The following is a 23,116-nucleotide window of genomic DNA, read 5'->3' as shown; positions in this document are numbered from 1 at the left end:
ATGCCCCTATAAAAGAAAGTTGTGCCTACCTTTCATAAATGGATTAAATTCCACTCGGACAATACATTCATAAAAATCTTTTCTTTTTTAATGTGAGGCCATCACAAACCTACCCTTTTAGAGGTGCGGCATCCATTTTTAAAAGGGGGGGGGGTACTCAATATGCACAACGTGGAAAATTTTGACAGCGTTTCATATAATAAAATCCACCTTAGATAGCTGTTTAATGTGTTGGAGTAGGGCCGCCTTTATAGTTGGAAGTTACTGTTGGCAAACCCTTCGTTTTCTTTCACTATGCATTCTTGCCTCATCTATATTAACCCAGTTACTGGTTCTTTCGTCTGTAGAATTATTGATAACCTTTCAACTGCATCAATATCTGAATTAGGGGTATAAACTGGGGTACCTCAGTTAGTCCAGGAAAGACTAGTGTTACTTCTTCAAATACATTGTTTCCCCTGCCTTTTTTTCTGAAAGACCAAAAGGCATATGCAGTGTCGCACCTGTATAACATAACATTTTTTTTAATGGATTTGGTCGGGGTAAAAAAAAAACACTCATAAGAGCTTGATATACCATTTTTAAGAGAACAGAGGTGTTGTGTGGTGGGGGTACACAGATTCATTGAATGTGAAGTCATAGTGGACGTGTCTACCACTTTGTGAGGCGAGTACATCGTGTTGTTACCCAATCTGCTGTAAATGCGGCGCAACGGGTAAGGGGTAGGGGGATTTAACCCCCCCCCCCCCTGCCATTGTGTGCTGTGTATTTGTAATTATGAAATCACTCTGGAATTTAGATGTGCATGATAATATAGGTGCAAGTACACACATTGAACAATATAACACGGGTTAGCCTACCGGTACTTACCCATGCTCTTTGGGGTAAGTCATTGTATTACCAAATAATATAGGTTATGGGCCAATCAACATTATAAGAAATCAACAACAAAATATAAAAATTGCAATTGTGGGCACAGTGAGTAGGCCCCTCACACCTCTGAAAGGATGAGTTTGCTGTGGCTCTACATAAGAACTTTCTTTTATAGCGGCATCATGACTACCCCCCCCCATTTTACTATAGCTGCCACGCCCCTAAAAGGGTGTGTTTACGATGGCTTCACGTGTGACTTTTTTTTTCTCTTGAATATTAATATCTGTGGGAATTAGCTTTATTCGTTTATGAGATGTGGGCACATTTTTTTCCCATGTTGGGCATAATGAGAACCCCGCCCCCCTTTTTTCAATATGGCTGCCACGCCCCTAAAAGGGTGTGGTCGCGATGGCTCCACATCTGGAATTGTTTTTCTCATGAATGTCAATGTCTGTGGAAAGTTCCATTTCTCTATGAATGTGGGAACAATATTTCCAGGGTGGGCATAATGAAAACCCCGCCCCCCTTTATTTCCTTATATGGTTGCCACGCCCCTAAAAGGGTGTGTTCGAGATGGCTCCACATCTGGAATTTGTTTTCTCATGAATGTCAATGTTTGTGGAAAGTTCCATTTCTCTATGAGTGTGGGAACAATATTTCCAGGGTGGGCATAATGAAAACCCCGCCCCCCTTTTTTTTCCTATATGGTTGCCACGCCCCTAAAAGGGTGTGTTCGAGATGGCTTCACATCTGGAATTTTTTTTCTCATGAATATAAACGTCTGTGGGACGTTTTATTCGTTCATGAAATATGGGCACAATGTTTTCCAAAGTGGGCATAATAATTAAACCCCCCTTTTCTTTTAATGGCTGCCACGCCCCTAAAAAGGTACTTTTGTGGTGGCTCCGAATCTGGAAAACACTAATAATCTATATAATTATGTCTTTGTGAAGTTTCCTGCTTTTGTAACAAGTGGGAAAAACCATTTTTACTGTGGGCACGACAAGTCCCGCCCCCTTTTTTTTAAATGGATGCCACGCCCCTAAAAGGGTAAATTTGCGATGGCTCCACATCTAAAACATTTTCTCGCATGAATATAAACATCTGTGCCAAGTTTCACGCTTTTATGCAAAAGTGCACAATTCATCGATATTTTGTCACATATCCGCTGGACTAAGAGCTATATTTAATATAGCTCAGTGCATGGAGCTATAAAACATGCTCAGTGGTACGATCCGGAGTGGTGCACATTATTGTGTTGTGCACTGCACGCACCAATGAACAGTCTCAGTACTGGGCAAAAGACACAATAGACCATACTCTGGCTGGTAGGCACCTATTATGGGCTCAAGTGCATGGGGTTAGGTTGTATATGACCGCTAGGTGCGGCGCGACACACTGTAAATTTTTAGTGTACAGGATGTACATGTCTTTTTGAGTTGGATAGATATAGTGGATTGCGAGTTTACATTCTCTGAGAAAAAAATGGAATTTCTCCACTGAACAATTATTAATTTCAACCGAGAGACTCGGCCAGTGCCTCCGGACAGATCTGAGGAAGGAACTTGCCGACTCCAGTGAGTTATAATATTAGAAGTTTCGAGTAATTGAAAAAACGAAAAACGATTCAAATCAATCAGTGCCGGCTCGGCAAGTTGAAATTGGGGAACGTGATTATCTTTATGAATTTCATGGTATTCTGGTAAGTTCATAGTTAAACTTTAATACAGGTTTCTCAACCTTTCACTTCAGCAGAATCTTGGGCTGAATCACAGGCTAGCTGCTCCGGCACAAGCGATGTCACGCGGTACTTCACTAGCCTGTGATTCAGCCCGCAGTTCGGCCCAAAATTGACAATAATGTTTAGACTATACAGTTCAAATTTGCTTCCTTGGTTAAAGTAGAATTTCGTCTGCAGTCCAAACTTTAAATGAGCAGTAAACTTTAATTAAAAGTATTATAATGCCTTATGTCTTACCATTATAATGTTTTTTTTCTTTCAATCCAGGAATCCTGTATGCTTTAAGCTGTTCATAAAAAAAATTATCTGCCAGACAGCTACAATGGGTGCCATCAAGGGACCCATCGTCAAGCAAGAGGTTCATCTGGAGACCAAATCATACTGTCATGACATTTGTAGCAAGGTCGTTCAACACAGAAAGCAGGGGCATCACGAGAGAAGCCGAGGAAAAGATATTTGCTTGTGAGATTTGTTGCAAAGGCTGATAACACAGTACGCGTACCTCACTACGACATCGGAGGGTCCATACTAGTAAGAACCCATTTGTCTGTGACATGTGGAAAAGGCTTCTCAAGGAGCTGTAACCTTCAAAGACATGCAGAGAGTCAACACTGAAGAGAAACCATTTGTTTGTGGCACTTGTGGCAAAGGCTTAATTCTCACGGAGGGTACTCTACAAAATTAACTGAGCGTCCACACTAAAGAGAAACCATTTGTTTGTGACATTTGTGGCAGAGCCTTCTCTCTAAATTGTAACCTACAAAGCCATCAGAGCGTCCGCACTAAAGAGAAACCATTTGTTTGTGGCATTTGTGACAGGAGTTTCTCGATGAATAGTACCCTTAAAAGACACAAGATGGTCCACACAAATGAGAAACCATATGTTTGTGACATTTGTGGCAGAGCCTTCTCTCTAAGTAGTACCCTAAAAAGCCATCAGAGGATTCACACCAACGAGAAACCATTTATGTGTAACATTTGTGGCAGGAGCTTCTCGGTGAGTGGTACTCTAAGAAAACACCAGAGGGTCCATACTAATGAGAAACCATTTGTTTGTGACATTTGTGGCAGAGCCTTCTCTCAAAATTGTAACCTACGAAGGCATCAGAGGATCTACACCAACGAGAAACCATTTATGTGTGACCTACAAAGCCATCAGAGCGTCCACACTAAAGAGAAACCATTTGTTTGTGGCATTTGTGGAATGAGCTTCTCACTTAGTCAGCACCTTCAGGCACACAAAAAGGTCCACCCCAAAGAGAAACCATATGTTTGTTACATTTGTGGAGAAGGCTTCTCTCTAAGTTGTAGCCTACAAAGCCATCAGAGGACCCACATCAACGAAAAACCATTTGTGTGTGACATTTGTGACAAGAGCTTCTCGATGAATAGTACCCTTAAAAGACACAAGATGGTCCACACAAATGAGAAACCATATGTTTGTGACATTTGTGGCAGAGCCTTCTCTCTAAGTTGTCACCTAAAAAGCCATCAGAGGATCCACACCAACGAGAAACCATTTATGTGTAACATTTGTGGCAGGAGCTTCTCGATGAGTGGTACTCTAAGAAAACACCAGAGGGTCCATACTAATGAGAAACCATTTGTTTGTGACATTTGTGGCAGAGCCTTCTCTCAAAGTTGTAACCTACGAAGGCATCAGAGGATCCACACCAACGAGAAATCATTTATGTGTGACATTTGTGGCAGGAGCTTTTCGATGAGTGGTACTCTAAGAAGACACCAGAGGGTCCATACTAATGAGAAACCATTTGTTTGTGACATTTGTGGCAGAGCCTTTTCTCTAAATTTTAACCTACAATGCCATCAGAGGATCCACACCAACGAGAAACCATGTATGTGTGACATTTGTGGCAGGAGCTTCTCGCTGAGTGGTACTCTAAGAAAACACCGAAGGGTCCATACTTATGAGAAACCATTTGTTTGTGACATTTGTGGCAGAGGCTTCTCACAGAGTGGTAATCTACAAAGTCATAAGAGGGTCCACACCAACGAAAGACCATTTATGTGTGACGTGGTAGAAACTTGTTGCTGAGTAGTACTCTTAAGAAAACGCCGGATGGTCCAGACTAATGAGAAAACCATTTGTTTTAGACATTGTGGTAGAGGCTTCCCTCTACGTACTAACCTACAAGGACATCAGAGGGCTCATACTAATGAGAAGCCATTTCCTTGTGATATTTGTGGCAGAAGCGTCTCGCCGTGTTGTGCTCTACGAAAACATCGGAGGATCCACACTTATGAGAAACCATTTGTCTACGACATTTGTGGCAGAGGCTTCTCTCGATATGTCCCCGATGTGCCCGATATAACCTTAAACGGGAACTAATTGGTTTTTATGTCACCCTACCAACGGCTGGAATACTCCCACTTCCACTGTAGGCTTTGCCAAGGCCAGCAAACCTCCATGGCCTCATCAGGACGATTAATAAAGCCAGGTCCTACACCGCTGAGGGACTCAAGAGCCTGCAGGAACTGTCCAGTGTCGATGTCGTGGTCAGTGAAGTCCCGACGGTATAAGGCATGCCTGCCCACTCCCCTAATCACATTTTTGTGGGGCTGGGAGTGGGGTTAGGGGCAGCTGTCTTCTCTTTCTCAAAGCCGTCAACGGCAGCTATTTGTTTTAATTTTCAATTGAAATTAAGTCAGGTTTTTTTAGGCCACTAGTAAAATACTTAATGTTCCACAACTGTAGGGTTACTGTTGTTGCACTTGGGAGAAACCTCCGCGCATGATTCCTATTAATTCGTGCAGTGGAAACAGGTTTTTTTTTTCGGTGTCAGATGGTGTCACCCTGAAATTATTCTTACCAATGCACTCGTTAAATGTTCAATATTTGTATAATCATTGCATCTTTTTGTCAGACACATCAGGCACGATAGAGCGCATTTAATATGCAATGTAATTTGTATCTTTTGGCTGGTGAACTAAGCTCAGATCTCTTTAAACTTTTAGTACAATTTTTAGCCAGTGACTCGAGGCAACTACCCTCTTTGATATAGCTGTTAAAGCGGTTCAATAATTATGCCCTGATCATGAATCACAGTAACCGTAAGTGCATGACTTTTTTGCTTGTTTTCATGTGAAAATTGATCTCCTTACTACATGTATTCGGCTTTTGATTATTGCAAGTCATAGGCCCGAAGGTGAAAAGTGACGGTATTTGTTGAAAATATGTAGGCTACATTGTGTATCTAACTATCTAACTGGTAAGCAAGAAGTATTTTTCTTTGACAATCTCATTTCACGATTCCTTTCATTTCATAAATGTAACTTAAACGTTGTTGAAGCATTGAGGAGCATCTATTTAAAATAGCAATTTGTTGAGGGTGTTTAATTTGTGTTTGGTATCATCGGAACAATACAGCTGCATCATTTTGGGTTCACGTTTCTGAGTATTCTTTCATTACATGTTATAATTAAAACGCATGTCGTATTGATTATTATTCGAAGTTGTGATTTGAATTTGTTTTCCCATTACTGTGTGAGCGATATTACTCCGTTGGAATGACAATCATTACAATGTATCTTCAATAAAAGAATTAAGAGGTAAAGGCATGTATACGATAAGTTAAAAAAAAATTGCTGGTGTGACGTGTACAGAGTAACCCCCAAAAAATGCAACCCTGAAACATTTGCCTTTTTTTTTCAAAAACATGATCTGTGAATTTTTATGTTTTAGGTATCAGAATAAAGCTGAGAGTTTTTTCTTTCAAATACTGAAGACAAAAATCATGAAAACAGCACATTGGGTTGCTGAGAAAATGCCAATTATGTAACACTACTCCTTTTTGGTGCATTCCAATGGCATTACCACAGTTAAGGGATTTACACTGTACCTATTTGTGCATGAGAAATGCATGTAGCGCATTGTTTCTTAATCCTACAACACGACACATAATGTGACAATTACAAGAGTACAAATGAATTTGATGGAAATACATTTTATTTCAAACCTGTACCGGTAATCTTATCCTTTTTAGTCCTACATTCTAAACCTTTTCAGCGTCATAAATATGTCAAAATATTTAAGAAATTGCACAATGAAAGGCATATTAAAATGAATGTTTCTGTGTCATGGTCTAAGACGCTTTCAATATGTCAAGTACGATGCAGAAGGCAAAGTGGCACAAGCTGGACGGTAGAAGTACTGCTACCATCTATTGAAGTCATCCATCAGACCAAATTTGGAATATTGCTATCGAACTTGGGGAACAGCAGCAAAATCAAAACTGGGGATTCTTGACAAACTTCAAAAGAAGGCCATAGCTTCCGCTCCACTAAATCTTCATGCTGAGCAAGGTATTCAGCCTCTAAGTCATCGTAGGCAAGTTGCTGGTCCAACAGTTTCAGGAAAATGCAGTGCTCTCCTCTGTGCCTCATCCACTGGACAGACTCAAACTACTGCCATTTACAGCACGCCGTTCTAGTAGGCAGGGGGGGGGGGAGTCGCCCCACGCCCCCCGTGGCTACGCCACTGCTCACGGCATCAGAGATCCTTTACAGCATCCTATGCAAGGGTTTGGAACTCACTACCTGCTTCTGCTATGTTAGCCCCATCTAGCTAATCTTTTGAATCCGTTGTTCATAATTTGATCCTTGACATGTCCCCTGCTCATAATTTATGAACTTTAGCTGTGGTTATCTACTAGCTTCATGTTCTCTTGAGTAGGGCCTAAACTAAAAAATATATATATTATGTAACAATTTTACACACCTTTTAAGTCTTTTCACAAGTGGCATTTTGAATTGTAACTCTGTCAAGTTAGCAAGACTTATTTTTAGAGAATAAAATATCCAAGTAATTTTTCATCAGAAGTAAATGGAATCAATCGCAAAGTGGGCTTACACTGTTTGATGCACTATTGGAAAGGATGAAAAATCACTTCTTTTACATAATTGGCATTTTCTCAGCAACCCAATGTTCTGTTTTCTTGATTTTTTTCAGTATTTGAACGAAACAACTATCAGCCTTTAATCTAATATCCAAATTTCAAAACGTAAAAATTCACAGATCACGTTTTTGAAAAAAAGGAAATTTTTTTGGGGTTGCGTTTTTTTTTTTTTTTTTTTTTGGTCACCCTACTTTACTGGAGGCTGCGCAGCAGCCAGACACAAGGTACGTTTCTCCAAATGGCTCTATCTTGGGCAAACTCACCGATCTCATTAGGTGTGAGAGCTACATCTTTAGAGAGTAGTCTGGCAATGTACTGTGGGTACATCAAAGCACCTCTTCATTTGCCACCGTCGTGTGGACAAGTAATTGGTAGAGGTCGTCTTTTGTGACGGTATATTTTTGTAAGTCTCAATCAGCTGTTGAGTTGGGCGCATGGACCGATTGGCTTACAATGCTTTTTTGTTTATTTGTTTGGCTTCATGGGCGTCGCGAGGGAGGGCAAGGGGGGCGCAAGGGGGAAAAAAGAAAAGCAAAATGTCCCTGCCCTCCTCTAAAACTGATAAATCGAGAATTTGTTGAGAAATACAAGAATTTCTTGGGGAAAATATGTTTTGCCCCCTCTAGAAAAAAATCCTGGCGACGCCATGTTTGGCTTGTAGTGTTTTAAGATAACCAGTTCTTAATTATCAATTCGTCTTAATTTTTAGTTATCCCTCTTTAATTATCAATCTTACTTTTTGAAGTTTTCAAACTTGATCGTTCCTGAATAATCATGAATCGTCTGGATTGTTCAAGTATTGTGCTCCACACTATCAATGCATTAGTTTACATAATTATACACTCACACAATGTGCCTGTACAGTGTAGGCCTATATTGTTTTGTACAGAGCAAAATTAATGAACTCGATCGCTGTTAATTAACCCTGGTTAACCCATACACGTTCCAGAAGACTCTTAGGTCATTTTGATTGAAAGCATTCCTCATAGTCGGCTTATTGCTGAGAATCAAGAAAGCCAAGACATATGATTAAATGTTCCCGGTACTTTAATATTTCTTACTTCAACCAACTACAGTACCGTTCAGTTGAGCAGTTCTTCAATTCCATTCATTTTATTTAACCAGTAATTTCTCAGCAGTATTCAATATTCGTTCCACGGTTCTCCTTTCCTCCGTTCACTTTTCAGCCACGTTCAGTTAACTCAGTGGGTATTGTTGTGGATCTGGAATGAAGACGCTGTTTGATAACATGAGTTCTCAACTATGTGTACCTCTTTCAGTTTTTGGAGCACCAAAAGTGGACAACCCAAAGTTCTCATTTTCTGCAAGTGGATTCTTAGCTTTTTAGACGGTCGCTTCACCCGTTTTTTTGTTTTAAATCAATTTTCTGCTAGCAAAATTTGGGTTGTTTAATACTTTTGAAGAGTACTTTTCTTGACGCCCCAAAAGTGGACAACTAAAAATCCTAAATTTCTGTTAGAAAATTTCGAGTTGAACTTATGGAAGAAACCAAAATCTCTTATTTTTTCCCTAGCAGAAATTTGGTCGCATTAAGGACTTTTCCGAGGGTGGTTTTCTCAATAAATCAAAAATAATATTTAACACTCCGACTTTTCGAGGGGTCCGGACTCCGGAAGCGCGCCACCAGGGGTAAATTTTCAGGCTCTATATCGATCGATCACTGACGTCGTCGCGTCTTGGCCGCGCCCATTGATATTGTATTCTAGCGCGGCTAGCTAGCTGCGGTGTTGTTGAGGGCGCTATCAACAAGTCTAGAGAGTCTGGCAGTGGCACGTCTAGTTTTGGCCTAGTTTCCAAACTTCGTGATCAAAACTTCAACGTTGAACTTTCAAAACGCTTTACCAGCAAGTTGAAATTGATGATCATATCTACATGACTTTTATACTATATTGCTCCGGTAAGATCATGATTATTAAAACTTGGTAAGGAAAGATTCCCATATCTGGCCGACACCATGGCCAACCCTGTCCCTGTGCACAAACCCTACGAAGACTTGAAGTTATGACTTGCACTGGTAATTTGAGACTGGTCTGAAAATTTCTAGGCCTAGGCAAAGTGTTTTCTCAGTAAATACTTCAATATTTTCCCTGCTAATTGTGATTTTTTAGGACATATTATCACTTTCTGATGGCTGATAGGCCACTGAACATGCTGAAGGGAAAAATTAGTGATGGCCAGATATGGGAATCTTTCTCTTGGACTTGGTCAGTGTTGCCTTTGTTTTTGGTAAGTTTATTAATTGTTTTTTTTAGTTTAGGTCTACATCCTGAGTTTGGCGATCGTGAAGTGTAGGGCCCCTGTTTTGTTTAATCAAATTAGAGTCAAAAATGTTTTTTATTGCTCAAAAATCACCTTTACAATCAAAAGCAGACTTTTCTCAGTTCTAATATGACACCCGGTTTGCAATTTTGAACAGATTTTTGGGGAAGAAATCACGATTTTCCTGTGCGGTTTGTGCCTTGCGATTCAGAGCGCTGTGCATCAGTGTGCGTGCTCACGGTACCTCGCGCGGTGATCGCCAGATCTTTATTTTCGGGTCGCGTGTTGTCGCTGCGCTGTCATTGTCATTTTACCCCCAAATTTCCCTAAAAAAATCAGAACCCTGCCCTCTATTAGTCCGAGTAACTTGGACCCAACTTATTGCCTTTTTAACATTCGGACATGGTCTTACGGTAGTAGGGTCCAAGCTAATGGTTATATGCCGAGCAACACAATTCTGTCACTGGCTCAAAAACCAACATTTTCCATCAAAAACATCAGATTTCACCCTCAAAACGGCCTCCAAATTACTAGATACGCCACCTGAGGTACAAGTAGACATCGATGATTAAGATAGTTGTACTGAAGTTTACTTACGATCCGGATGAAAAGTGAAATTTCCCGTTCAATTCCGAGAGCTCCCCTCGCGATCGTGAACAAGTTAAATTTCCGACTTGTGTTAATGTTTGAACGATACGATGTGGTCTTCATGCCTAGCGTTCATTCAATGGTCCCCGTATCCCGAGTGCGATTCCGTTACGGAGCGCGCACAATGCATCGATTATGATAATGAGTAGACTGGATCACGTTTGTAAACACAAGTGCATTTCGAACGATAATAGGGAGTCGGGAACTAGCTTGAACGGGTTTCTGCCCATAAAAGCTGCCGTAGTTCCCGACTCCCTATTATCGTTCAGTGTCGCGTTATATTTTCGGGGGCCTGTTTTGGGATCAACGAAGGATCGATGCATTGCTTCAAATATCGCGATCTCTACGTTTGGTTGGAATAACAAACAGTGCATAAATAATAATATCCATTGGCATTGTTGGCTGTTTGGCCTTGCTTATATTATGGTTGAACCAACTTGAATAAAAGTTGAATCGACTTTTTCCTCGCAGGTCTCGCAAATTGTAAGAAGTTCAAGTTTACGTTTAATTGTTGAAGAGTCCAATACTGTACCTTAATAATGACCTTCCTCCATGATTCAGACTTTGTAATGTTATGGTAACACACAACAGTTCCATTGCAAATGACACCTTCACGTTTTATTGCATTATGATTTATTGTCAAAACTGTACAATCAGCCTTCGCCTATGTACTACAATTACGTCTTCCCACAAATGCGACTGCCTCACAAAATGCCAATTTAACAGACCAACGGGAAAATTTAGAGACAGTTATACATGCCATAGTACATAATTATCATGGGCGTCAATCGGTGGGGGATGGGCCAGGACCCCCACCTCAACATTTCAAAGCGGGAAATACCATATCGTTTGGTTCCCCCCCCCTCCACTTTTTCTTCCCCGACTAAAAATTTTAGCCTACTACATGTACAATGATTCTATTGCTCAGAATAGCTGATTCAATGACTCCAAACTCGAAAATGATGTTTAAAAGATGATCTTTAATCCTACACTTCCGGGCTCTGCATAAAACCGTTGATGGCAACGCGTACATGTACTGCAGCATGCTTCCAATCATGGCTGATGTTGTGAGTTCGCTGCCCGCCAGCCTATACGTATAATTCAGTGTTGCGTTATTATTTTGGGGCCCTGTTTTAGGATCAACGAAGGCTCAAATGCTTTGCTTCAAATATCCCGATTTTTGATCTACATTGGGTTGGAATAACAAAGAGGTCGTAAATAATAATATCCATTGGCGGTTGTTGGCTGTTAGGTCTTGCTTTATTAATGGTTGAACCAACTTGGAAAAAAGTTGCATCGACTTCTTCCTCGCAGGTGTCGCAAAATGATCTTTTGCTCAAAACAATCGGTTTTAGTTGTCAGAAATTGCCGCAGATCGCACCACAGAAATTGCTTTTTGGCTTTTTCGCAGATGAGGTGACGTCATGACGTCATCATGCAATTTTATATGAATATTTGAATTTTTTTACCTTTTAGCCATATCTCAAGAACGCAACATGCAAAATTCAAAATTCTTTTTGTATTTGGTTCGTTAGGTAATAGGTATTTGCACAAAATTTTAAAAAGTGTGTGACGCCATCATGACGTCATCAAAAATGCGATTTTTCAAAACACATACACGTATAAGGAAAGGTCCGATCGTCATGAAACTTGGTGTGCAGGTAGATAATGGTACTAATATGCAAAGTCCGAAGTGACGTCACGATGACTTCATCGGTTGATTTTTTATGATTTCTTTAATATTTATAATTTTATTCTGCTTCCAAAATTGCACACTTTCTTTCATCAGATTGACTGTAAACGTGGTTCAAACCAAGACCACAATGACAAAATGTGCATTGAGAAGGGTTTCAAGATGATGAATCGCAGGGCATGTGACGTCATGTGATATAAAAGCTTTATTTTTGGAATTATTCTAAGCATTGTGAACAACCTTTAACTGTATTAAACACTCAAAAAAAGTGACCGCAAAGGAGACAAACATAGCATAAACATTTATAAAATGCGAAAAAGCCCTGTGTTCTGTTTTCAAACATACATACAGCTCTAGTCTATAACTGCATGTCTTCTCAACTAAATCCCCCATTTACATTTAACTCCCCCACACTTTCAACCTCAACACAAATACGCCCTACCCGATCTATGATCGGGTAAATCGAGTTTGTGTATAGTAGTTCTGCTTGCACTGCTGGTTTGCGGTTACCCTCAGTCTCACATGTGACATATCTCTTATTTTATTTTGATGACATAAAAGTCCGCCCTCTGGTAATACAATGGAGGTAGAAACAACGGTATTTTGTGACAATATAACGCCGACTCTCAAAATCCAATGCCGCCCAAGCTAGCCTACGGATCAGCGATTTGAAACGGTGTTGGAGTGCAGTCTCATGCCTTGCATGACATGCAGTCAAATGGAACATTCATACAAAGGGTCCATGAAATGTACTTTACACTGGAGCATATCGGTAAATTTGTTTCAAATATATTTTCCGCTGGAATGTATAAAAACTATGAAACACCCCTTTTTTGGTAATCCTTACCTTTAGGACCCCGTTCTATATTACAACTAAGGTTAAAAGACTCACCAAAACAGCTGACTAAATGACAATCAAAAGTGACGTTCTGATATTTCTTGACACATTTGAACAGTTGGCAATGACACCTTCTTGAATATCAGCAGGTTTAATTTTGTGGAAAGAGGGCAGGGCTTTGATTTATGAGGGGTAAAAGACACCAATGACAAACAGAAAATAGACTAAAAATGCAACAAGGCGAACTGCAAAAAATGGTAGGAAAGTCACATTTTCTTTGAAAGTACTTTCAAAATTACAACTAATTAACATGAGTTTATCTGAAGAAACAAGACTGCTTTAGCCTGCAAAAGTCACTTCGGTACTGAACAGTCATCTGCAAAAGTTAGTTTTGAACAGAACTCGTAAAAATAGAGGTGTCCTAAAGATAAGGATTACCCCTTTTTTGGTTAATTTTTTGCAAAGTGCACTTTTTAAAATGGACCCCGCCCACAAAAAGGTCAGGGAAAATGGGTATTCAATTGAACAGTCTTCATTTCGTCTCAAAAGCAATACTCGGAAAACATTCTTCTGGGGGTAAGAAAAAATGGCATGAATTTGTGGATTTGGGTTATAGTTTTTAATTGAACCCTAACCGCCCTGAATCCTTCAAATCCTCTTTGCCAAAGTGGAGGAATTTGGAGGATTGGTTACATGGCAAAAGTGCGTTATTGATTTCGTAGGATGCACTTTGTCAAGGTCTTGGGCCGGACCTTGTGTTGTTTTTGCTCAGCCATGCGTAAATATAGGCCTGGATTAGGCTTGAATTCCTCCGTACTGCTCCAGGATGTCACTGGCCAAGCCTCAACATATTGACAGTCACTGCCGCAGGATTTTGCAGGATTCAGGCAGTGGTCACCCCTCCAAGGACCATATTCAAGAAATAATGAAGGAATTTGGAGGATTGAGGCTGTGTGCTATTTTTCCATGAGGCCAATTGGAGGATTTTGCAGCATTGAGGTTACATCCTAGCAAAAAGGCCTAGGGAGTTTAATGATCACACCCAACCACATGTTCTGTATCTGTGACATTGACCTATTGGCCTTGCATAGTCTGTAAGTGTTGGAAATTGTTTTTCTTGTCTGATAACTCCAAGTGGCCTTCAGCCCACACCTATTGTTGATACCAAAAAATAAACATGTTCAAGGTTCAGTGATCCTACTAGTGCATACATGTACCTGTTCAGTATGAACATGTACCCATTGCACATACATGTACATTGTTGTACCATGGTATGAGATTGTGAAATTTCATTGGTTGCAAACTGTTCATGTGTCTTACTGTAAAAGTTCGTGTATGACGACCTTATTAACATGATTAACTGTGCAGAGTACATCACCTCTGAAAATTAAATCCTTGAACATTTTATCCTCGCTGCTTTGTACAACACAGCTAGCATAGACCCTACCCTGCACACAAGGTAGGTGATGTTACCCGGGACGTACGCGTGTCATCGTGAATCAGCCTGCGCATGTTAACGACGCGGAGCAGCCAAGGGCGGATCCAGAACACAATTTTTGGAGGGGGGGGGGCAAAAACAATTTTGGATTCTAGATGCTCTGTGGTGCGATCTGAGGCAATTTCTGACCACTTTAACCAATTTTTTTGAAGGAAAGATGTTGGTGTACTCATTGCCTGCCTTTATTGCGAAGTCACTAAAAAAAAAAAAAAATTGGATTCGTTGGGGGGGGGGGGGGGGCATGGCCCCCTTTGCCCCCCCCCCCCCCCTTGGATCCGCCCTTGGGATCAGCCTGTGCATGTTGACGGCGGCATACATTTCATCAAAGGGCAAAAGTATTTGACTCTTCAGTTAAAATGAATTGGGGGAGATGGGTGTCAGAATTAACAGACAAAAACAAAACAAAAAAACTCAGCCAAGCACATATATTTATTCCCTTATTATGCACAGTTCTTTTGAATTGTCCGAAATGCACTTCCGAGTTCCGACACTGTGGAACTGACCAGACGAATTGACAATAATATTTAAAATTCATAGATTTTTAAAGCTACATATTTCAATTGACCTATCGCCGTTTGGGAGTTAGCCACGCCCCTTAGACAACCCTATGGAGTTTTTGTACACTAAGTTTTGTTTGTCTCAGATTTTGCGCGTTCCGTGTCCATTTGTATATCATGTAATTGGACAATATTTCACAAGCAGCGTTGACGCGATTCTGCTGCGATACGTCAATTAAGCCCTGGCATCCACAATTATTGTTCATCCACCCAAGTTTTGCTCATACTGTAACTTAAAAATGAAAAGACCAAACTGCAATCAAACAGTTGTCAAAATGGTGAACAAAACATACTTAATTTTATGCAATTTATATCAAGGTACTGTTTTTTAAAGACATTTTTAAATTCTGGCCTGCAGGAGCTTCTTCATGTCACTTGGTGGTCGGTCGGTCTGTCTGTCTGTCTGTCTATTTGTCCGGCGTTCCATATGTGCCATCGGCACATATGTACTATGGCGTTCCATATGTGCCATCGATGTCGCATTTTTCGGTGTCGCAATGTTAAGCTCTGGCAGGGATCATTTTGATCGATTTCATGCAAGACTTTCATGCAACACGGCCAGAGCTTATTGTGCACTCGCACTTGTTAATTACCTTCTATGAAAAATGACACAACATTTGTTGATCACCAACGTGCGATACGATTTTTGCGCGGCAGTGTTTTTACTTTTTACTTTTTCTCTTTAGAAAACAGTCTGTGCTGTAGCTGTTTTTCTTCATGTAAAACAATTATTTGTGTTGGTTTAGGCCATCAGCCTGGGGTTTGGTCAGTATCAAATCAGGGCATAAATGATTATAGTGCACATGCGCAAGGTATACCGCCCCTAGAGTGGTAACACGCATTTTGATGGACAATTTGAAAAAAAAGGGTGATAATTAACACCCAAAAAGCTGCCACCGCTGCAATGCTATCACATATTTTCCAATTCTGGAGGTGTATACCTTGCCAAAAATCGCTATGACGATTATTACCCTCATTTGATACCGGTGGCCAAAATTTTGGACCGAGGCTGATGGCCTAGTTTGGTTTGATTGAAACTGCAGGACAGAATGACCTGAGAATTTGACCTGTGACCTCGGGCTACAGCAAGACTACCATTGCAGAATGGAATGGGCAGTGGTTTGGATGGCTGCCATACTCCTGTCTGGTCTAGACCAGGTGGAAGCGCAAGGGAGCAATGGTGAGATATTGTATTCACTTTCACAGTCGCATTCCTTTCAATTACTAGGAATTTGATGTTACAGTGTCTCTTGTAGACCGGCAAGTACATTGTAGTCATGGTAGTTGGGGATAAGTCTAGGCAGTGTAAGTTCAGGCCATTGACATCTCTGGAAAAGTTGCACCTGCGTGAGGTTACTGCCGGATGATTCGGGGTCATGAGAATGTTACCTTTTTATTCCAGACTCCCTTGATAGTTTTGTCTCAAACCTTTGTGAATCCTCTAAAATAAAAAGCTCATACAGATGCGTTATAAGCCAGTTGCACTGTGTCTGTACAGGGTGAGTAAAAAAAAACAAATTTGAAATGTCGGGACTATTGTTTTAGTGCAGTTCTGCATGTAGCGCTTTCAAAATCAAGGGTATGAAAGCCCAATTCATAAGCTTTCTTTCAGTACAAGAGTCATTTGAATCACTCATGTACTTTTCAAGTTACGGAATTTTAAATACGACCACCGTTTTAAAGTTCTGTCCACGGATCACAAAAAGGGAAGTGTTCTTTCAGCAAAACCAAAACAAACAACATAGGGATGTGTGTGAATTGTTTTCGTTTTACTGAAAGAGCGCACGCCTTTTTTATGATCCGTGGGCAGAACTTTAAAATGGTGGTTGTGTTTAAAATTCCGTAACTTGAAAAGTACGTGAGTGATTTGAATGATTCTTGTATTAGCTAAAAGAAAGCTTATGAACTTGGCTTTCAGATCCTAGATTTTGAAAATGCGACATATGCAGAACTTCACTGAAACAATAGTCCCAACATTTGGGTGTTTTTTACTCACCCTGTAGTTGTAAAATATTTATGGATCTTTTGTATTTCTCCTTATACCTTTGTGTTAAGGGGGTATATCAGGTCTGGCCATAGGACTGATTGTTGCTGGTGCTGTGATATTCTTTGTTATCGTCATTGTCGCTGGACTTTGCTGTTTCAACTACAAACGCAAGCAGTAAGTGTTTGTGTTCTTGTGCAGTTTTAGCGCAGTAGGATTGTGAAAATGGTTTTGATAGTAAAACCAAATAGGGTCATTTGCAATTAAAGGAAAAAAGCTTTTCCTGAACTTTGTACTAACACGACTAACAATGACTTATACTCAGGGAACATACAACATTTGCTTTTGCTGTAATTTTCAGAAATGGAAGGATTTGAGGGGTTAGTATTTTATAGCGAATGTTGTTACACTGACTTGTTTGAAGCCATTTTGGCCTTGTCTATACATATTTCAAGCATCAATTTGTGAGCCAAACTTTCAACAAAAGACTAGCATTGAATAAAACGCATAGGACAAGTCACTCTCAGTATATCAGGTCCCATGCTAGCTTCAGAAGTATTCACCTGACAGTCCTAGTTAACATGCATTAGAAACGTTAAAAACAATGTGTGACTTTTTTCATGTTTATTGTGGATGTATATTTTACGTACATGTACATTTCTCTCGGAACCCATTTTGTGACTGAGATCATTCTCGTTGTTCCCCCTCCCCTATTCATCCAGTCTTGGTCGTTTGGAGTTTGAGCATCCCGAGTTTGAGCGTAGCGGAGAGCCGTACTTTAGGACTACGTCATTGACGCGGGATCCGGTCCCAGAACCCGTCCAATACGATGCCACGATTGATGAAACGGCAATTGACGGTCCCGCTGGCGCTGATTCAGGTATTGTCATATTAACCCTCCTCTCTGGCTGGCAAATTCAACAAAGCCCACCCAGCAGTGAAATACATGTAGTGACTGTTTGAAACAGTTGAGTGCTCCCTTCTCACATAAAGCATGTTTGACTGGCCGTGATTGTGATGTAACTTGCTACAGCTATGCTTTGACTGTAGGAGATTGATAAGCCAGCTGTGACTACCAGCTACCTGCTTTTGTCTGTTGACTGAATTTGACTAGTCACTGTGCCTATAGAAATATGATCCGACTGTTGGTGACTAGCCTGCCTAAAAGGCATGGAAGGAGAAGTGGAATGAATTTTAGACTGTCTGTGACCAATCATACAAAAAGGAGGGTTTTAAAGGACTCTGTGTACAACTACATCCTTTTCTATCCTTCTTTGTGTAGCCCTCACCTATAAAACAGATGATTAAAAAATGAGGAGATGGTATACAAATATTGACTACTTCATGTAGTGTGGTAAAACTAGCTGCCTGAGGCAGATTCGGTATTCTGTTTTTCCAGGGCAAAGCCCAGGGAAAATAGAACGCTCCACGGATCGCAGAGGGAGGCTAGTTTTACGACACCTCGTGTAGAGCAGTCAGTACGCCCCACCAACAGAGTCTGCTTATTTTGTAGAGATGGCTGATCAATAAAATCCAAAATGCAACTTTTTTTGGCTCAGATGGAGATGCTGTCTCAGCTGACGTCGTATTCTCGCCGTCGAAGTCAGAAAAGAAAGAGAAATTTGAGCAGCAGTTGGTGGAGCTGCAGCCCCACGCAGTCACCTTCCAGGAGATGCTGAAAGACGTCCAGGAGCGGATCAAGAACGCCAAGCATGGCAATCCCAGGGTGCAGGGCTACAAGTGAGTCTGGTTGACATTCGGTTTGGGGGCTGGGTAATTGGGTCTGCCGCTGGCTTAGGTCTGGTCCCAGACCTGACGATTCTGATCGCTCTGACGGACCTAAAGCCTGGCGTGCACCTTCCCGATTATATCGGTTTCGTGGACCACCCAATCTTCGGTACTTTTTTTTTACTGTTGCGGTTAAACCACAACATTACCTGCGCACATATGCCCGATTCTGTCCTATAATCAGTCACATGATGACCAGTCACATGATGACCAGTCACATGATGACAACCAGTCACATGATGACAACAAGGTCAATAGGTATCATTTGAATGAAACGTATGAGATTCTTCAAATTTTTTTTTTCCTGGCGGCAAGTAGTTAAGAGGGTCACGTACTTGACAAGCAAAGGGTTGTTTTTTTTACATGTCCCCTTCAAATCCTGAAAGGCTCATTACATACTGTAGGTTATGTGTAACCCTAACTCTCCTCCATCCTCCAAAATCAACCAGACGCTTTGGAGGATTTTGGAGGATTGAGGCTGAATGCCTGCTAAATGTCCGTTGATTTTGGAGGATGCATTGTGTCAAGGTCTGAAGCTGTATCTCACGTTGTTAATGCTTAGCTATGCATAAATGTAGCCCTACACTGGCGCACAGGGTCGCATAAAATTTGCATGCTCACATATCATGAGGCATTGTTGCCGAGCTTGTGGGCTCCGTTGAGGAACGGATGATACACAAACTAGTAGTCGCCCTTCCACTGAACAAATTCAAGAAATGAGGGATGATTTTGTAGGATTGAGGCTGTACCCAGTATTTACATGGGGCAGTTGGAAGATTTTGAAGGATTGAGGATGCATCCTAGCAAAAGGGTTAATTTATGGGGTGGAAGTAGTAGAATGGAAAAAAAAACAGGACACTTTTTATTCTTTTACGGATAACAGGGCCGTGTCCCGTGATCTGAGTCGAGTGCAGCATCTTCTAAGTAAGAGGAACTCTACCGCTCTCAAGATGCCCCCAGACGGGTTGGAGCTGCTAGCCTGGGCTGCGGAGACACGGCAGAAATATCTAGAGCTGCAGCGGGTAAGCGTTAAGGCATTGACATGGATGCAACGTTTCCATTTTAATAGGAATTCTGACTTGTCCAAGTTTCCTTCCAAAGAGATTGCCCCTAGAGTTTGTTGAGCTGACGCGGAATGACCATTATGAGTTTACGGTATGGTCCATATTTCCAGATCTCTATGCAGTAAAACATCAGTTACACTGGGTTGAAAATCCAACGGATGTTTGAAAGATAGAGTAGACTATTTGTCATTTGGTGATTGTCAGACGAGGAAAGACCCACGTCCCTTTTGAATATAATTTTGTGCTTTACGTTCATGTTCACAGTACAAATCGGAGAGGGATCGAGGCACATCCTCAGAGCCCCCCGAGATGGCGTCAATTATGTGGATTCAGTCGAAGGACGACTCGGTGTTTGAAGACAAGTCATACGATGAGAGCGCAGTCATATGAGGAACGGTTACCACATTACCACAGCTTCTTTGGTATCAGATCAAGAAATGGTCAGTAGTGAAATTATTTCTATCATACAATTGTTTGAAGTGTCCTCTTTTTCCCCACTTGTTTTATGATTTGACATTTTATATTCGTCTTGACAGATAGTATCAGTGATGAAAAAAAAATACATGCATATCTAAAATTATGAAATGTGTACCGTACTTAATGGGAGTGTGGCACCCCTAAATGGGTGCGTTCGATTAGCTCACCATGCAGCGGCATGTTCACCTATTTTATAGGGGACAAAATCAAGACTTTGCTGTAACGACATTTGTACTGCCTTAAAACCCTGTCGAAACATTTACGATATAACCCCCCACCCCCACCCTGCTGTTGCGTGAGGATAAGAGCCTGAAAGTTTACCCCTGGTGGCGCGCATCCGGACCCCTCGAATAGGAAAATTAGCGCGTAAAAGTCGGAGATTTCAAAATTATTTTGGTACTATTCATAAGCTGGAATTTGCGCTGGGGTGATGTAAATCAATATTAGGTTTTGCCCTTCATTTTTGGTATGTTGATTTTTAATAAGAAAACACTCTCGGAAAAGGCCTTTGTAAAATGGTAACTTGCATCTCAATTTGTGGAAACTGAAAAATCGCATGATGTGAAAGAGAAATATCGTGCCAAAAATTGACCTCTCATTTACGAAATTCTAAAATACTGGTGGACTGGTGGAAGTTTTTGGACAGACTCTGTTCTGAAAAAAAATAGTTGGTGCATTCCGAATTTGAAACAATCTGTTAAACCCTCCTGCTGTCTGAACAGTCACAGACAGTCAAAAAATCAATCCTCTTCCCCTGCCATGCCTTTTACACAGGCTAGTCACCGACAGTCAGATCATATTGCAAGCACTGTGACTAGTCAAATTCAGTCAACTGACAAAAGCAGGCAAGTGGTTGGCACAGCTGGCTTAGCAATCACCTACAGTCAAAGCATAGCTGTATCAAGTTACATAAACAGTCGCAGCCAGTCAATCCTGCTTTATGTGGGCTGGGAGCTCTTAGCTGTTAAAAACAGTCACTTCACCGATGTTGACTGAAAAGACAACTTTGCACAGAGTGTATGTTTGCATAGGAGGGTTAACGAATTGTATTTCGCATTCCATGTGCAAGATATGTTTGAATATTGAGTAATTAAGATTTTCATCATGCTAAACAATCTGCCTTTTTTAAAACCAAATGTAAATGTATGTGTCTTTTATCTTTTTAATCGTTACATGTAGATTGATGTGCATCTGTATATAAGTTTAGAGAATGTATGCATAAATTAAAAAAAAAAATAACTAGGAAGAGATTTTTTAAATACATTTTAAAACTTGCATGCAGCTTTTTATACTTACATGCTCTAAGCATTGTACTGAAAACTTGTGGAGGCTGATCCGAAATTTTAAGCTGAAATATAAACTGCAGGTAAATTGAATAGTTAAAGTTGTATTGGTTGGATAGAATAGAATTCAAGACTTGAATGTGCATGATCATTGAGCAAAATGTAGACCCAAGTTAGAGAATTGCGGTGAAATCTCTTCTTTTTTTCCCACCTGCCTTAATTGATTGGCAACCATAGCCTTTCACTCTGTGACAAATGACACCACAAAAACCGCAATTGAAAAGTGGCGCAATTCTCTAAATTTACCCTTTCATAAAATTGGTCACTGCTCAGTCAACCGTGAATGTAATGACATGATCAGGGTGTCATTTCAAAGAGGAGATTCAACCCTAACAGAGGATATCTCCCTTTGCTTCACATGTGCCCTACTTCTGTTCCAATTAGCAATAATATCTCGGTTTCGGTTTTTTTTTTATCCACCCTGTATAATAGCAGGGAGCTCTTAACTGGTCAAAACAGTCACATGATTGATTTTGACAGCTGGGATTGCTTTGTTGAATTTGCTAGTCAGAGAGGGAGGGTTGTAAAATCCTTCAACAAATTTATATATTAACTAGTTCACCATAGTGCAGCATTATACGTGAGCATTTTGTATACTTTTAAGGAATGATAATGACAAGAGAGATTTGTTTAAAACAGTTTTTTGTATGAAGAGTACTTCCAAGTTTGTGAATATCTTTAAGGTCAATCCTTTTCCGTATTCAGATTTTTAAAAGTTTTGTATCTTTTTTATGTGACCACTGAAAATAATTTTTAAAATGAAAAAAACTTTTATAAAAAAAAATTTTTTAAAAGGAAGATTTCACTTTTACAATATTTTTTGAAAGGAAACGTGAGGAATTTTTATATCTATTTTTACAGCTGAAATTGTCAAGGCGTAGATAGAGTATAGTGTTTTTTTTGGTTGAGAGGTTAACAAAATGGTGCCAGCAGTATCCATGTTTGGATGCAAATAAAAGCTGGCTGGTTACAGCCCTTAAGGCCCTGTCACACTGTCTGTGATCTTATATGCGCTCTCACTGCGTCCTTGAAAAATAGCTGGGGCGCAACAACAACTACTAGATCGCAGCGACAACTACATAGGTCGCCAGATGGGCGTCAGAGGGTCTTAATGGTCTCCAATGAGCGCCAAGGTCTTTGAACATGCTCAAAACAATCGCAACACCTCTGCGCCCTGGCCAGGACGCCGTAATGACGCATCTCGGGCGCTGTGCGAGCGTGAATCGTGCGACATTGAAGTGGCATTGAGGCAGCCTATAGGCGCAAGGCAGTCGATGTAGTCTCTATGAGAAAGTAACTCGACTGCGATGAACTTGTAGAATAGTTTTGAAACTGGACTGTGTATTGACCGTTTTGTCGTGGTATTTATACAGCGCAAGTGACGTCACATGAGCGTATTTTGGTCGAATAGAGAGC

At 40.7% G+C, this 23,116-nt stretch overlaps 2 protein-coding genes across 2 annotated transcripts; both read left to right on the top strand.

Moving 5' to 3' along the window:
- Positions 1-3,470: 3,470 nt before the first annotated feature.
- LOC119735875 (zinc finger protein 235-like) lies at positions 3,471-4,902 on the top strand. Its single transcript, XM_038209820.1, has one exon. It carries the CDS (start codon positions 3,471-3,473, stop codon positions 4,668-4,670), a length of 1,200 nt encoding a protein of 399 aa, XP_038065748.1. The 3' UTR covers positions 4,671-4,902.
- A 4,377-nt stretch (positions 4,903-9,279) lies between these two features.
- Positions 9,280-21,159, top strand: LOC119736132. Its single transcript, XM_038210146.1, has 7 exons — positions 9,280-9,448; positions 16,088-16,224; positions 17,100-17,205; positions 17,751-17,908; positions 18,588-18,768; positions 19,700-19,838; positions 20,145-21,159. The coding sequence occupies exons 2-7, from the start codon at positions 16,149-16,151 to the stop codon at positions 20,268-20,270; spliced, it is 786 nt and encodes a 261-aa protein (XP_038066074.1). The 5' UTR covers positions 9,280-9,448; positions 16,088-16,148; the 3' UTR covers positions 20,271-21,159.
- Positions 21,160-23,116: the final 1,957 nt, after the last annotated feature.

Source organism: Patiria miniata, unplaced genomic scaffold, assembly GCF_015706575.1.
Source record: "Patiria miniata isolate m_02_andy unplaced genomic scaffold, ASM1570657v1 HiC_scaffold_29, whole genome shotgun sequence".
Lineage (NCBI taxonomy): Eukaryota > Metazoa > Echinodermata > Asteroidea > Valvatida > Asterinidae > Patiria > Patiria miniata.
The sequence above is the reverse complement of the archived record's forward strand: the minus strand, read 5'-3'. Positions and strand labels throughout refer to the sequence as shown.